The sequence below is a fragment of the Vanessa tameamea genome, chromosome 24 (genome assembly GCF_037043105.1).
Source record: "Vanessa tameamea isolate UH-Manoa-2023 chromosome 24, ilVanTame1 primary haplotype, whole genome shotgun sequence".
Classification (NCBI taxonomy): Eukaryota; Metazoa; Arthropoda; class Insecta; order Lepidoptera; family Nymphalidae; genus Vanessa; species Vanessa tameamea.
In genome coordinates, this window is record NC_087332.1 from 4,385,283 (window position 1) to 4,404,301 (window position 19,019).

Here is a 19,019-nt window from a genome sequence, read left to right on the forward strand (position 1 = left end):
ATTTCATTATTAAAGTTTGCCATTTCAATAGAACTGATTCTTGACATCGGATTTAAATAATCCCTTAATCAAGAGGAGGAATTTTCTTTACATTTATACATCGGAAAAAATACAAGAAAATCATTCGCTGTATACTTTTATTACAGTCAAATTTTTTTTGGTCCTAATCATAAAAAATAATATTATGGATATTAAAATGTATTTAATGCTTAAAACGTATACGAGAATTAAATCGCATTAAGAACACCATATATTATTAAGCATTTCTACTTTATAGACCTTTAACAATTATTGTAACAGATTAAACAACTATGCATAAATTGATGTTTTCAGTAAAGGATAACTTCTAACATTTATGTATTTACATGAGCCTAGAATAGTCGTCAGTACCAAACATACAGACTAAACATTTATATTATAATAATATCAGTTCCATACCTATATCATATTTCTCTAACTTTCGAGAAAAAAACAGTCCATGCTATGGCTTCAGCGTACAATGACCTCATAATTAAGGGCTCCGTCTCCATGACGGTTCAAGGTGCTCCAGGCACGAACATAATGACGTAAATAAGGTCAAAACACTCGTTTTATTATACAAAAAAAAGAAAAAAGTATTCGTTGCTTTATAACCAATCATATTTAATTCCATCTAGCGAATCGCTCAAAGATTATATTATTTTGTTATAGACATAGTTTTGCTATGTTCATTCATCTCCAAGTTGAAACCAAAGGGAATTAGAAGAACTAATACACAAAGATTTTTTTTTACAGTATTTAACTTCATCGTGATTGCATATATTTTTAAACTACTTAATGCTGTGTAGCAATATTTTCAAATAATCTGTACTAATATTAAAAATGCAAAAGTAACTCTGTCTGTCGCTTTTTCACGGCCAAATTACTGAACCGATTTCGATGAAATTTGGTATGAAGCAAGATTGAACTCCAAAGAAGGACATAGGCCACTTTTTATGCCTAACATCTCACTACCAATACCTACAACGCGAGCGAAGTCGCGGGCGACAACTATATTATTTATTTATAAATAATGTCCTATCCGACTCCACGACTCTCGTAGCGGTTTATAATAACAGTATACAAAGCCGTCATTAAATATTCTGAAAATTATTAACTCAACGTAAACCAAAGACCGTAAGAGCGGCAAACATTCTTACCAAAATACCAAGCTCTCATGACTTATAAAATAACTCGAAAATGTTGATTTTGTTTATCATAAGCACCATACTAATATTATACAGAGAATGCTTTTGAACATAATATTTTCACTGTACAAACTAGATTAGTCTAAAAGAGACTTGGTGTTATTCATTGTGTAATATATTCCACTGCCAAACAGCAACACACAGTTGTGGGTGTGTGAGCCAGTATAGCTCCGTAGATATGTGTCTGTACACAAGGGATACCATCACAGCCCCAAGGTTAGTGGCGAATTAGCCATTTAAGGTGTAAGGTATTATTATTATAATATGAAAATCATATATATATATATATATAGAACAGTTGTTGATAACAACTACGATTGCTTTCATAAAACAATCATGTACTGTATCTTCTGATAACGGAGGTTATAAATAGGATTTTCATTGTACATTGTAATTTAGATTTAATGTTTGATGTACCTAAATGTGTTCTCTTCGATTGAGACAGTTTATAGTTCACATTTCACATTATCTAACACGACATCGAGAATCAAATAATTTAACGTTAGTGATTGATTTGTCAAACAAATGCTACTTATATAAACTGTATGGTACTAAAACATTCAAAGCAATATCTTATCGTTGTTTAAGTTTATTTATTTACCATAAATTTCCTTTAAAATATAAGTATACTTATTATTTGTAGTCGGCAAATAAAAAACTTTGACAGAGAATTCAAGTATCGTTGGATCGAGATCATGAATAAAACGTATGTTATTCATTAGGGATTCATGAAAAACTGACGTTTTGGATTTCGGTGATTTTTTTATCGAAACTTTGAAAGTCAAATAACAGCGGACATGTATTTACGCTTAATAATGTTATATTATAAAAAAATATATTTATTAGTCACGAACTTTTTCTAGTCTTGTTGATTTTTACTCATTCGATTGATATAGCCTACATATTGAGTAGTCACTTCATTTAATAAAGAATATCAAAATAAGAAAATATCATTAAAATGACTATAACAACTAAATACACCAACTGTATACACAAACTAAATAAATAACATCAGGTTTTTCTAGATCTCGGTCGCCCTCTGCTATTAGACTAATGGACCAACTCAATCAGTGATACACACTGCGACGCATACGTTTTGTGTATATGTGGTCACTTTACAAAGAGCACACGGGAGCGTCACGTGCACAGCTGGAATACACTTTATAAACACACAATGCATAATAATCGTGTGACAATTTATTCGTCGACATTCAAGGCGCGATGCACAGCGCCATCTCCGCAGACTTCGAAATGATTGGAATATTTATTAGCGCTGAGATACCATTGTTAACAATAAACAAAATAAAATAAACTTATCGTATGAAACCTTAAAAATTATCTTTTATTCAATTCATGTTGTAAAGTTACGGATTATAAATGTCCCACTGTTGGGACACAACAAGAACACTTTCTCCTTTTGAGTAGAAGGTTTGGAGCTAATACCACCACGCTATTCGAATGCGGGTTGGCTGATACACATGTGATAGAATTTCACTGAAATAAAACACATACAAATTTCCTCACGATGTTTTCCTACACCACCGAGCACGAAATTAATTATAAACACTAATTAGGCACGTGAAATTGCAGTGGTACTTGCTTGGATATGATCCCGCAATCATCAGTTAAGATCTCTTTCGTTTAGTAAAAACAATAAATGTGATATCTGCATTATAGTGTCACAAGCACCAAAACTGTGTGCTCGATCGATTGGGTTGAACAGATTCATTAAATTTTAATATTACACCGATACATACAAACAAATTAAGTTTAATATATAACTTTATCAAAATACCAATACGATACACTTATTAGCCTTTCTGCTACAGTAAAATCATTGTACAATAGATGACGCACGATAAAAGTTATATATACGTTTACGTTAACTAGTAACATGTAAAATAAATATATATCTTATGAGCTATATTCAAAATTCGCAGTCCCTAACTCCAATAGAAAGTTAGTTGATAATCTATTACAAAATATAGATATAATACATTATAACCTATGGGATATCTCATTGGAACCAAATCCATATTCCAAACATCGAAAATGGCGACTGCTATACAAACTTACTAACAAATTTGGCGTCCTCAGGTATACACATATATTATTATATACTCTATTACAAACATAACAGGAAAAAAAACCAAATAAAGAACATCTGACAGCAAATTGACGTAATGTCATTGGTGGAGAGCTTGATTAATCTATGATATTCACTATGGATTTGCGAAAAAATGGCGGTTTGAACGTCGACGAAACTGTTATAAGTATTTTGGAAGTAAAATTAAAGTGGAAATAGGCGCAATATATTAATCATAAATTCTTAATAGTACGAATAAACTTTTAAGGCAACCTCCGTGGGCGAGTAGTGTGTACACCGGTTTTCATGGGTACGCCACTCCGAGGGCCCGGGTTCGAGCCCGGCCGAGTCGATGTAGAAAAAGTTTAGTTTTCTATGTTGTCTTGGGTCTGAGTGTTTGTGGTACCGTCGTTACTTTTTATTTTCCATAACACAAGTGCTTTAGCTACTTACATTGGGATCAGAGTAAGGTATGTGATGTTGTCCAAAAAAAAAAAAGTGCAAAATATAGCTGAGTTATTAGCAAATCGCATGAAATACGTAAATCTAAGGTTTATCATTTTTCCTACTTCCATTGGAATAGGCTATATACATATATGATAAATACGTAAGACCTTTAAGTTTAAGTTGTACTAACACAGTAAATACAGGCAGATAGATTATTGATTTCTTAGAAAATAAACTTAAAAGTGCTCTTGTAGATTAATACATACCAGAAAATAAAACTAACTAATGAAGTAATTTTAATTGCTATAATAATACTGCACATTGATTACAATTACTGGTAAAACTTGTTTCTTAGCCTACAGTACTACGCCTCCACTAAAATGTTATACTTTAATATTTAAAAATAATTAAATAAATTATGTTCTGTACATATATGTATTATATATCAAAACCGCAGTTGTGTCCAAACCCTTGTAGAATTGTAAGCATTTCTATGCATTAAAAATACAGACCGCTACTCGCAAGCTGAAATCGTTATTATTCAATAGTACGATTACTAAGTAATTCATTATGATTATATATTCCGATATAAATAAATGAAGTTATATATTGCTTAGTGAAACATAGTAGTACATTCTTAGGTATTGGCACGGACTTGAGACATTTTTATAGTAGTACCTGCGTAAAGATTTGAAACCCAATTGAATTTTTTATCACTGTCTTTTAAGCTCATTATCTCATATCTAATATTTTCGTTTTTAGATTTTTATATTATGTGCCAGGTATAGGCAATGATTTGGTCATACGATCAATAAGTTTCGTCAAATCTACCGTCACGACTTCATAACATCGGTTAGTGTAGGTACCTACTGATTTTCAAATTATTTGTTTTGGAGAAAAACGTAAATATTTATTTAATTACTCATTATTGTTATTATTGAATAATTATTATATATATAAGACCTATTTACTGTTTTTTACAGCACCTAGTCATCACCGCTAAGGCTTTTAACGATATCGTTGGCTTTTGCGGCCGATTCATTTGTTTGTAGTTTTCGATCACAGACCATCTGACATGCAACATATCAAGCCCAGTTACATTTTAACAGAGCTGCTCTAATTATAATGTAAATACAATATTACTACTATACTATCTAATAATCATTAAATTTAAAATTGCATATAATATAATAATTATAAAAAAAAAATGTTTAAATGACAAAGGTAACAAATACTATTCCTAAAATTCATGATTATTCCTTTGTGTTTGTGGTCACGCGTAAACTTCAAATTTATTATAATTCAAAAACACGTAAGGTGCTGGTGTGTAGCCTACACTTTAATCAATATTTATTTAGGAAAATTTTCAACCAGTGGAATAGAATAATTTAACGCTCGTGATAAGATAAATAAGTTGGTATTATTAACATAATAATACATTGAATCATCACTATATATAAATAGTGAAAGCGAAATTTGCGCAGTTGTAAAAAATAATAACGTAAAAAAGTATGGATGATATTTTTTGCTCTGTCCACACCACCAAATTAGCGAATGACCTTTAAAGACAATATAAATCTACATTTTAGGATTTATTTTCAATCCGAATCGTGTTTACGTTTTAAGTTATTACGCATTGGAGAAACTCGTTCAGTGCCGACATCATTATTTGTTCTCGAGATAATGCGAAATAAAAATTTACACATACACAGACTCAATTATATAATATAACTCCAAATTCATTAAATTAAGAATTATAAAGTTTATGCTACTATATTAAAAAGCCATTACTATTTTGAATAATGCACATTTTTCTATGTGTTAGACATGTCTATTTTTAATAAATAGCATTACATCGAACAACTCAACAGACGAGACTGATATTTGGCAGGGTAATACAATCAACAAAGAATAATTAATTCTATTGTTATTTAGCAGCACTATACTATGTTTTTACCTGTTGCTCGTTGGTCTAGTGGCTAGCTTATAAGGCTGCTGGTCCTAAGGTGCCGAGTTCAAACCTAGGGTCGAGCCATTGAATTTTACCTATACATAATATAATGGTGTCTCATTGATTTTCACTAGTTAGCATCTTTTACAGATTTTGTAGGGCTTGCTAGGGTTTTAATATACCTATTCATAAAAATAAATGTTTGTATAATTGTCCTATATGCGTTCCTAAGCCATCCATGCCATTGCGAAGCTACTTTCTAAGCAAGATTTATTCTTGGTATGTTCGTCCTTCAATGTAAACTTTTTATGGAGACAGCCAACACATTTTTATGGAGGAACCACCGCAAAAGTAAATATTAATGACACTAAAATAATAAGTTTCAAAATGAAAGCTGTTACGATCAACAAAATACCTACAACAATCTCAAATGCGACGATAATAATCAATACGTCTTCACCGAACACAATGTTCAATCAATAATATTATTATAAATGCGAAAGATATTTTGTCAATTGGTTTGTTACGCTTTCTCACTAAACCGATCATCATCCTCCTGCCCTTATCGCAATTTTTACTTGCGATCGGCGCAGCGTGTCTTCTTCCATACTTCTTTGTCAGACGTCATCTCACAAGTAACATTCTTTCTAACCATATCGTCTTCCACACAATCCATCCATCGTTTCTTTGGTCGTCCCCTACCTCTATATCCATCCCCATCCATGATCAAGACCTTCCTCACAACATGGTCCTCATTTCTCACTAAACCGAATTTGATGAAATTAGGCATGAAGCGAGCTTGAACCCCAAAGGACATAGGCTTTTTATACCTTAAACATAATCTAACCTAACACGCGGACAAAGTCGCAGACGAAAACGAGTCAAGTTTATTATAAATTCCTTATCAACTCTATATTTAAAACTCAAGTTTATTTAAAACGCTCAGGCTAAATTACACTTGAATGATAATATAATTTCACTAGTATAGTGAAGAATCAAGTTACATTACAATTGAATGGAAATTCGTCGGTTTCGATTTCATATTAAATTCATGATTTTGGTTACGGAAGCAAGAAACTAGCCATCTGCGCAAGACATATGATACAGTTAGTTCAGTATATATAGTGCCAGCAAACTCTCTTTTCCAGCACACTCATAATCCAAAATGACGGCAATCAAACACGGCCAGACATAGATTTAATTGGTAGGTACTAACACCCACTTAAAAGATATTCTACCGCAAACAGTAGTATTTATTATTGAATGGTTTGAAGGGTTAGTGAGCCAGTGTAACTACAGGCACAGAACATAACATCTTAGTTCCCAATGTTGGTGGCGCATTGGCGATGTAAGGGATGTTTAATATTTCTTACTGCTCTAATGTTTACGAGTGGTGGTGACTAATTACTATCAAGTGGCCCATTTGTCCGACCGCCTCGACAAACTCCAATTCTAACTGAACTAATGTATAATATTTGACATTAAAAATTTCATAAAAAAAAGGTTTCATCATTTTGACGCCAAACGTAGATGAGTGACTTGCGGTTTACAGTGAAATGAAATGAAAATTAAAAAAAAAAAAACGTGTCGTAGGTTTCGAAAAAAATCTTTTGAATAAACGGAAAGTTTCACGGGAGACCCACTAGTTAATTTTTTTAATGTCTTATGTCATTGGGACAATTACTAATATTCCTTAAAATTGTATTAGTGCGACACCCTGTGACCACCGATATCATCTTCAATCTCTGCCAATTACATAAGGAAAATTTAATTGTATTTTGTTTAATCGCCTTATATATAGACTATTAAATTTAAAATCTATATGCGATCATATTTAATACAAAAATATAAAATATGTCATTTAACGTAATAAAGAGAGTGTGGAGAGGTAAGATCGAGACTGGGGTAAGATGGATCGAGCAAATTTCCGACTGATTCGAGAACCTTTTAATTGATTCTATTATACAGGCGATACAAGCTTATCGGCTCAAGGAAGATACAACATGTGCACCGGTCGAGTTCTAACAAGAGAGTTCCCCTAGTTGGCATGTTCCTTCTCTCATATTGTCTTTGACACAACTGTCGGCTGTTGCACGTGATGTTTACAACTGCCTAACGAGGGAAGGCACCGTTAAACTTAAAAAACTTCTATTGACTGATGAACGACATATAAAATGTGTTATCCAAACACACTAACATAAGACCTAAACTACCTAAACACACTATACATTAAATTTCATTTCAAATATTTATTTATATAACGGTTTACACGACTACATAAAAATACATCATTAATATAAAAGTAAGGTAAACGGAAAACCTATTGAACTGCTCCGCCAGTCATGCCAGTATAGATTGATATTGTAAATGTCGTGTTAACACATTACTATTGAATGAAAGGTTGACGGGAAAGCTAATAAACTGTGTGACTGTACGTCAGACACACCGGAATTGATTGGTATACATAGATATGAAAATAAAAATATTGTGCGTTAGACGCCAGAGATAACAAAATCATGGATTCATCTTTAGCCTTAATGAAATGCAGAAATACGTTTCGATACTGATAGTATGTTTACGTGTATTACTGCAAACATATACATACATACAAACACATATTTGGTTTTAATTTTACGTTCGAAGCTCTCATCTATGTCTAAAACTTGTGTGACGTAGCACACTAACATTAAAATGACAAATCAATCTAAATTCAATAAGCCAAAGCTATGCTAGTACTAAATAACGAACAATTACAACAAAAATCGCAATCATTTCATTCATCAACGCATATGTAGGGCCGTAGCTTTCTAGTACTACGTCAGAGTTACGTTTCCTTGAATGCAGCACAATCGTGACCATATCGATTTCAATTCAACATTGATTACGAGACTCGCAAAACACAATACAACTACAATATTGTTTAATATTAACTTTAAATGTCAGGAAGAAGACAACTATTGAGATTGTTGATGGAGTCAATAAGTATACAAGAGCCGAGATGGCCCAGTTCTAAGATCACATGAATCGTAACTGAAGGTTGTGGGGTTGAACCGGGCAAACACCATTGAAAACATCTGCAAGTGTCAGATAAATTACACATTCTACCACACGCGTATCTACCAAACCTTATCGGAGCAGCGTGATGGATAACCTTCTCCTCAAAATGTGAGGCCTTCGCTCAGCACTCATTTTAAGTTAGTAATTTATCATTAAATGATAATTCCAATGTAAGGACATCCGGCCATGTTCTTAATTATTTAAAAGTTGTATTTAATTATCAACGAATAAATAATTACTATTATCTAACGTCGCTTAACGAAGGAATAATAATCCTAAGTACCTAAGTATTCATCCGGATTTGCGCACGCGTAATTACGGCGTTCTGCTTCACGTAAGATTATCGCAAATTCAAATTTTATTAAATGAATTACGGCTAGTAAATAAATCTTAAAGAGGCAACAAATTTATTTTCCTTAAGCATTTACTAAAGAAACGCTAGCTGGCTACGTTTTCTACGTCTTAATAGGTAGTTTGTCGAGATTAAACGCTTGTAAATTATGCTAAGCATTCTGAGATCAATTACAACAATTACTTTAAGAGAATCGCTGAAACAAAAAGGAACACTTCAATACACAAACGTAATATCGCTACTACTTTATTATTATTTACCTAAAAATAGAATAGTTTCAACCCACGCGAAATTATACATTAGACAAGGTCTTTATACCGAGTATGACGTAATGAATACATCACAGGCAGACATATTATCTAATACATGCTATAAAACTGTAACGCGGCCTTGTCTGTACTGTATTCATATATTTATATCAACCTAGGAGGACATTTTTAGTACAAGAACCTTCAATAGTTTTTGTATATTTCAAGGTAAAAAAAAAACCTTTTTAAAAACGAACATGTTTTTATGTAATAACTTGAAATGTTTTACGTTTATTTTATGTACAACGAAATCGTTCAGACGTATTCGGTCGGTAGTGCGTGAGATTATCTTTAAAGATAAAAATATATAATTCATTGTATACAAATTCTACATATTTTTTTATGATGGAGATTGAAGGACGAGCAACTGGGCCATCTGGTGGTAAGTGGCCCATAGACAATGGCGCAATAAGATATATTAAATATTTCTTAGATCGTCAATGCGCCACCAACCTTGGGAACTAAGACGTTATGTCCCTTGTGCCTGTAGTTATACTGGCAGTTACACTGAAGAAAAGCGATTGCTTAAGAGTTACGCAACTCAGTTCTATACTACTTTAAAACAATAAATTCTATACCAATCTACTAACATTTTAAACGCACGTCATAACAATCAATGTATTAAACCAACATATCTATTAACAAATCAATTAATCTAAGACATAAATATCAGCAATTTATAATTGTCAATACTGTCAATCGAGTATTTGCGTAATTTTAATCTCAGTCGTATTTGTACCTCAAGTCCGTCCGCACGCACTTCACTTTTGTTTCTAAAATTTTTTTCTACGCAGTCACTTGTGAGTAACTTAAGTTCGGCCAACTTACCGACCTTGGCATGTCCATTGTTCATAGAGCACTGACAGACAAATGACTAAATACCTAATACAATATTAAAATTATTTTTATAAAATATCAAAATTACACATACAACGTAGTGCACTGTGAGTCTAGGGAGATGAAATTTTGCACAAGAATTCCTTATGGAATTTGTTTGTAATCCCTTTTTTTTCGAAAATTCATCACCTAAGAGGTTAAAATTGGGGTTCAAAGTTTGTGTACAAAGACGTAATTTATGAAAGTTAGAACTGTGGAAAACGTTGCTTATGATTATGCGTAGATGTATGAAGCTCTTAGGATGAAAATTTAAATGGAAGTTCATAATTTTTTAAATATTTGACGAGTTTCCTAAATATGTTTCCGAAGGCATAATAATTAATCAAAAAGAAAACCACAGTAAGACTATCTGTTTAGTAATTATTATGTTTGATTTATAAATAATAAGACTCGAGCTCCGTTACGTATTAATCATAAATAAAAGTTTTGATACGGATTTTATATCTTCCATTACATAGAGATAAGAGCACAAAAACAATGAAATAAATTTTATACGCACGATATATACCTTACCGGAATTATAATAGACGTTATCTTTAGTACCTACTATGGAAATTATATTCAAAGCTGTTTCTATCTATAAATAACTATTCAATAATTGTAGAAGCAAAACATTGAAAAAAGCAAATTGTTTTTTTTTTTAATTCTACCCTCCAATCAAATATATTTAGAACCATACCAAAATGTTATATAAATCATTTTACCTCTTATATCCTAAGAAAAATTAAATGTTATAAAAGTACTTACTAAGGTCAGAACGTCATAGTCTTCGATTACTATATTAATACCGTGATGTTACTGACGGAGAGTACCGCCGGTGCACTTAGTCAGGAGTCCTACGTGAGAGGATTACCTCTTTACTGCCAATCTAAGCATTTTGAATGAGTTAGGAAAGACAAAGAATAAATATCTACTCTATTATTTTATATAGATACTATAAAAACGAATTAACCTCGATTTTATTCTAGATAGATGACGGAAATTAAATTCACGTTGTATTTGCGACAGCCATCAACTGTCTTAAGATACATTTGCTAAATAATTAGCTCATTTGGCACAACTATGAATTAATTAAAACTAAGGAATAATATTATGTCTATATATATATAGCAAGTCAAGGTCACCAGCTGTTTCTAGCTTTTCGAAAGACGATAACGATTGCAGAAATAACTTTTATACTAGCGATAGAAAATTATTGTTTTGTGTATCTAATCGGTATATATGTTCGATTATACATTTTTCTGTTAACGAATTAACAATTTCATGACTGGTATATATATATATATATATATATATTATAAAAATACTAAACAATATAGGTTTTCGAATAGGTCATTTTTCGACTTGTATTACTATAATTAATTGGGTATCTACATATGCGAAATGGATAAAAATCTACAGAAAAATTGTAATTAATCTTGATAAATTTCAACAGATGCATTAAGAATCACCCCATAAGTGGTAAGAATCGAAAATCACGTGCTTAAATTAAGGCAAGCAGCACTGAGTGTTCAATTTATGTTTCCAATTCATCTCGTGCTGGATACAATCGTGACAAATTTATATGTGTCAAAATTTACACAAGAGGAGATAATCACATTATATTATACACAATTTTTGTTATTTTAACCTCAATAGTTTAACTGTATTGACTGAATTAAACATAAGCAAACAGTTATTGATAAGTTGGGTTGCGACGTGTTTCCCCGCCTGAAATACCACAGCAAAGTTCTCATTCATTTGTTTTTTTTTTCCTTAATTTATAATGAATGAATTGTTTTACATGTTATTTACAACAAGGGTTCAATGTACTCAGTGACATTGTGGTGTCAGAGAATAACAACGGATTGTATGATGTCAATATTTGACAACGATCTAATACCAAATTACCTTATGTGGTGTTTAATTAAACACTGATTTCCTCCGACTACAAACAACAAAAGTCAGATTGAGCGCGTGGAACATTATAGTGAAACAACTAAAGCGAATACAAAATTTAAAGCGAATGCACATTTTTTAATCAAGATTTTATTAATAAATATTCACTTTAATTAATTATTTTTGACGAATTAACAAAAGGCACGACTGAGAATATGTATTCGCTTTTGTTACTTCAAAATATTATTTTGTTTTGTCATCATAATAATAATAAATAAATATTTATTATTAGAAAGAAGAAGACACAACATTGTTTAACTCACCAGCCCGAAGCAACATTCATAGACAAAGTTCGGAATATAATAATTAATATTTTATCCAGAATGATAAACGTCATAAAAGAAACACGAAAGTCGAAGACGAATTAAGTCCTTATTGATTTAAAACTTATATTAACACTGGTAGAAATAAAATAAACGGTTACATACAACAAAAACGTAACAAAGCCCTCCGCCGCGTCTGTCTTTCATTTGAAACCGATACACAGACAAGTAATACTAAAATCAATTGGTTTCCACCAATCAAATGAGTGTTTTATAATAATGGCGGTATACTCGTATGTAATGTATATTAATCACAGTTTTGTGTAATTTAGCTAAGATACGACTCTTTAAAGAAGTCGGAAATATTCATACCGACTGGTGCGCTTGAACTTTAAACGTGTTAAAATATAAACGTGTCATGTAGACTCCAATCTACCCATGAGAAACCGGGCGGGTAGCTAGTTTAGAATAATTAGTATCAAAAATATTAACAGAAAATAAACACTTATATTTACATGAATTTCTATACGATTACTGATTACTTTAATGAATATAAAGTTAATATTAATAATAAAAAATTACCGTAAGTTCAAAGGCTTTTATATTAGCGATGAAATCATTGCATTGTTATTTGACACAAAGTATATTAATAATAAAACTTCATGACCTCTAAGTAGAATATGTTATCGTACGTAATATCGGTCCTTTAACGTCGTTACTGATAAATCACGATTTAAAACAACAAACACGTACTATGAATACGTGTTCGCGATTGAACATTTATAATCGACGAATTCAATCTACATTTTCTTATCTATGTTACAAAGAATTAAATAAATAAAACGATAAACAATTATAGATTTTTACAAACTACCGGAGAAATTACATCCCCAAAAAGGCTTAAGACGCAAATGTGCCATCTGATGGTAGGTTATAACCTTATTCCTTAGGCACTAACACAATAAGCCTACTAATACCGCCACAGTTGTCGTGGTGCGTGATCAATTACAGGAATTAAGATATTATGACTCTTGTGCCTGTAATTATACTGGCTCACTCACCCTTCACAAATAACAATAACTATATCCTATTCCAATGGAAGTAGGAAAAAAGATTAACAAAACTTAGATTTACGTTTTTCATGCGATTTGCTAATAACTCAGCTATATTGTACTCTACTAAGAGTTTATGATTAATATATATTTTTTATAATATAACACTTAACTACTTATATCCGCTTTAATTACTTCCGAAATACCGATAACAGTTTCGTCGACGTTCAAATCGCCATTTTTTCACAAATCTATAGTGAATATCAGATTCATCGAGCTCTCGACCAATGATATCGCGTCAATACGCAGTAAAATATTGTTTAATTGGCTTTTCTCCTCTTATGGTTGGAATAGAGTAATACAGTTTTATTCTACATACATAACTCTTAAAATATACGCAAAGGTTACATACTACGAGAAATGTTTTTTTAAAGACCACTATCGCGTGTTCGCTTATAATTTAAATTGTATTTTATTTTTCTTTGTGAGGACATGCAAAAACACAATTCACGTTATATTTCAATTTATAGGGACTTATATTTAGATTTATCAACAAATCCATATTAACAAGCAACTAATAATTGAGAAGGCCACTTTTTTGAATCCTTAACTGATAAACTGACTAAACTAATAAAATAATAAATAGGTACATTAAATTTATACCAGGATCTGCAGTGCATTTCGGAGGTTTGCGTATATATACGTAGAATATAATCTATATTAATTTTTTTAATGCGAAAGAGTGTCTATGTGTTTTACATCCAATTACTAAACCGAATTTAATGAAATGTGCTATTCAGCATCCTTAACTCCAAGAAAGGACATAAACTACTATTTTTATATCTAACACCTGACAACCAATCCCTAAGCGTGAGCGAAGCCACGGTCGACAACTTATATTTTATATATAAAGTGACAAGCCTTATTTTCTTGTTGTTCGTATTATTTATAATTTATTTAAAAAAAAATAGTTCTCACTTATTTAGCACATATGTTGTCATAGATATTTGATCGTATTCTTACATATTAAGTATTTAAATATTATATCAATTTAAAATGTTTGCAAAACACCTAAATAGTTTTAATGAATGGCAATAATTCGCGAAACATTTGGCAGTACGACCGAGTTTCACCCGCTATTGGGAAAGCGGTAAAAAAAGTGAAAGTGTGCGAGCGAGATGGGAAGAGGCTCACGACATCTGCCAAACAAGGACAGTCTGACCTCAAGCAACAGCGTCACATAAACGTTATTTTTAGATAAACAATTCATGTGTATTTAATTTATAACAATCATAACAATGATATAAATGGATAAAAAAGGATAATTGATTATCAAAAATCAAATATAGGTTACATGTAAGTACATCTTCTCACAGACAAAAGCGATATAACGTTAATGGGGTGTAAACTACTTTTGATGATGACACCACCATAATTCTGATCAATAGCAGTGACCTACTGACCAACATTGGTCATGGACACTGTACTCAACAAAGACTAGCAAATAATGCAATAGATATCAAAATGCATCAGTATTTTTTCTCATAAAATTCTATCATACTCCGATGAGATTTTCTGTGACATGAGAGTGTGCCAATAATTTCCCAACTCAGCACTGATAATTAGGAATCTCATATTAAAAAAACCCCACTAAATTTTATTGGACCCAGGATTGAATTCGTAAACCAATGAAATTTTATATCTCTACAGAAACCAAAACAATCTATCATGCATATTAATAATAAATACAATGATTATTGAGAATATTATCGATCTATTTGTGTTTCAATTAAAACCACAGATGCACAGATGATTGCAAATCAATAAGATCATTGATTATTCATTATACTGAACATAAACATCTTTTAAAGCTTAGTTTTTTTACAGTATGTGATATCAAATATTATCCATTTATTTTCATTCAGGATAAACACATTCCAAATTCACCAATAAAAATACTGAATATAATTGAATACTGTAAAATGACATTTCTAAGTAATCATCACATTCTACTTCAATTAACTATAATATGAAAAATATATTCGAAAACATTCCATTTAAGGGTCATAGCACAAAATTCTATTTGACTACACATACATTTAATTTTTAAGAACAACATAAATAATACAAGTGTGTATTATAAAAATATCAATTAATTATATTTTATGTGAAAATATTTATTACAATTAAAATCACTTCGAAATTAGTAGATAAGCAATGTGATAAAAATTCTATACCAGTATGCGACTAATGTCATCCATTGTTATTATATAAAATCCTAAAACTAATTGAATTATCATACAAAATAATATTTGTTTGTATATTCAATGTTTTGAATAATTGTTGAATTAAGAATACAATTGATTTACAAAAAATTTGTGTTTTGAACATCATCAAAGTAGTGGAAGTTTAAAATTAAGTGAAAATAAGTAGTTAAATTTAATAGTGTTATAATATAAATAAAAATATATTAATCATAAACTCTTAGTAGTGCACAAAAAAGCTGAGTTATTAGCAAATCGCATGAAATATGTAAATCTAAGATTTGTTTATATTTAATCCTACATGCATTGGAATGCATGTAGGATAAAACTTAAACTAAATAATTTTAAGTATATACTATTTCACTTTAAATGTTAATGTTTAACATTAACATATATTAATAAAATGATATATCAATAACACCAGCAGCTGTTTAATTATAGCAAGTAAACATAAAACTAGTTTCAATATGTTATGGTATGTGAAAATGATTATGTACATAATATGTTAATGTGTTCTTAAATATAAACACAGACATAAACGGACACGGCATTTGAAGTAATAATAATATTAGTAACAAAAAACAAGACTCGGTAGCTAGTGTTCCTTAAGTATTTTAAATGCAGTACAATATGTATAGTCACTGTGTTTAGCTAATAAGAGTAATAGGGTACTTATTAAGTGTGTCCTACTTTGCATCTAAGTGTTAAAATAGCTGATTTATACTATTAATGTATGGCTCAGTGGTTAGAACGCGTGCATCTTAACCGATGATTTCGGGTTCAAACCCAGGCAGGCACCACTGAATTTACATGTGCTTAATTTGTGTTTATAATTCATCTCGTGCTCGGCGGTGAAGGAAAACATCGTGAGGAAACCTGCATGTGTCTAATTTCAACTAAATTCTGCCACATGTGTATTCCACCAACCCGCATTGGAGCAGCGTGGTGGAATATGCTCCATACCTTCTCCTCAACGGGAGAGGAGGCCTTAGCCCAGCAGTGGGAAATTTACAGGCTGATTATGTTATGTTTATGTTATTTAATTATTACAAACAATCTTTTCAAAATTATACGGAATGAGTTCTTTATCTGTTACAGAGTTGTTTCAGACACTGGATAGTATGTTTCTAATAGCAATAAAAATTTAATTGAGGTAGTAGAGACAGTAGAGCAGACATGTTCTTCTTCTATGTTTAGTTGTTCCTCTTTTTTAATTTTATATAAGGCACTAACAACGCATCCAGGCTTGCATTGCTTTGCATTGGTATAGTTTATTAGGAAAGAAAATGATATCATACAAATATCGATAGTTATAATATAATATAGATAGTTATAAATTATTTTTAATTATCAATTTAAGACTCAGAATGATTATTAACTTTAATTGACAAAGTTAATAATAAAATATCAACAAACAAACAAGTCGTAAGAGTGAACCACCACAATAAATATTTAAAAAATTATGAAGAACAGGTCTTGAAATAAATGTTAGTCTATCTTACATGAAATCTAAGGAAATTAATTGTTTACAGATTAAATATATTGAAATCTTCCCCATCAATACAATAATCAAAATTGATAACCAGATCCAATGACTAAGTAAACATAGATAGAATATCAGTTGTCTTTTGTTACAATCATTTAATTTCTTTTTAATTTAAAAACAAATCTAATCTTAAATCACAATGAAAAAGGGGAAGTAGTTGCATGACCTAATAAAGAATTATTATATATTTTTTTTTTATACAAGCATTAATTCAAATATATATTCTATTAGGCTAATTTGTGAGACGGAGAATCAGTCTTCTTTGTTTTTATTGAGATTTTTGGTATTCAAAAAAATATTAATTTTATTATCATTTATAAATTTGTACTTTAACTTTACTTATAATGGCTAACTCAATGACTTTTAAAATTATGAATATATATATTTTTTTTGTTAAATGAAAAACTTTATGTAAGTAAGCATTCACAATATTATGTTGTATTTAATGACGTAAGTTTAATTGAACGCTTCGTATTATTTAACCCTTTCTCTAATGAATATCGAAGATAAGCAATTTAAATTGCCTTGCAAAGTATGGTCGATTAAAGTTGGTAAAAGGAAAAGAAACAATTAATGAATCACTCATAACAAAGACTTGCAATCGTAAAAAAAACCAACTCATCGTGCCTACAGTTATTATTACTACAAAAAAACAAATATTTCTTTAACGACTACGATTTAAAGGCCAAGCTATAAAACAAATGGGTATAAGGATATTAACACAGAACAATTGTTTTGACAGTACCTTTGGTTTGTAGAACCATTTTCTGAGAGACTCCATTGGACCAGTTTTGTATAACAGCCTCATATGAACTATTCACAACACGATCACACACATTATAAAACAGATTTAGCACCGAAAATCACCACGCAGATGCAAACACAAAAGGAATTTTACCAATATTTACGTCAAAAAACACAAAAGACGGACATGTTTCACTAATCGCGTTCACGTTTGAGAGTGGTGAATGGAATGAACGAGCAACAGTTCCTCGACGCACGTCACGCAACTTTTCCATTCATACGTCAAACGAATGGTGAGCAATAAACTCGGATACTTGTACGATTGTAACTTTATTATACAGAATGAATAGATATAACTAAATTGCACATAGATAATTATTGATATGTTCTTATTGTAAATAATATATTTACAATTGATTTGACTATGCTTGCACAAAAAATTTTAATTTATATTCTATCGAATTAGGTTACTATAAATATTAAGTTAGTATAAAACAACGTTATAGCTTAAACTAGGATGTTTGCTATATTAATGGAGAAGGGTAATCATTTTATCAACAATTACGTTGCTCCAAGTTTTAAAATTTTGCGAAAAAAGTATATTGATATATTTCATTATTACACAAGGAAAATAAAATAAATTATATTTTAAATATGTGTCCAGTTCCTTACAATCTACATCCCCTCTTATGTTACTGCATAATATTACTATACTAAATAAGCAAAACGATACTAAATAAACAAAATCTTAAAGTTCCTATAAATTACAATACGAATAAAATTGTCCTAATTTCTATATGTATCCAAGGGTTTATAGCAGTGTATTTGATGTGTCTTATCATTTCAGATGTCGATGTTTTAAATATCATATTGATCTGCTTCTTCTTT

General features: G+C 30.7%; 1 protein-coding gene across 2 annotated transcripts in view; it reads right to left on the minus strand.

Annotated features, from left to right (window-relative positions):
* Positions 1-18,371, minus strand: part of LOC113402704 (lateral signaling target protein 2 homolog) — a 56,200-nt gene extending 37,829 nt beyond the window's left edge. For both annotated transcript variants that reach the window (XM_064218841.1, XM_026643012.2), the window contains exon 1: positions 18,133-18,371. In XM_064218841.1, coding sequence (XP_064074911.1) covers positions 18,133-18,195 — 63 coding nt within the window. In that variant the 5' untranslated portion in view covers positions 18,196-18,371. The remainder of the gene's footprint in view (positions 1-18,132) is intronic.
* Positions 18,372-19,019: the final 648 nt, after the last annotated feature.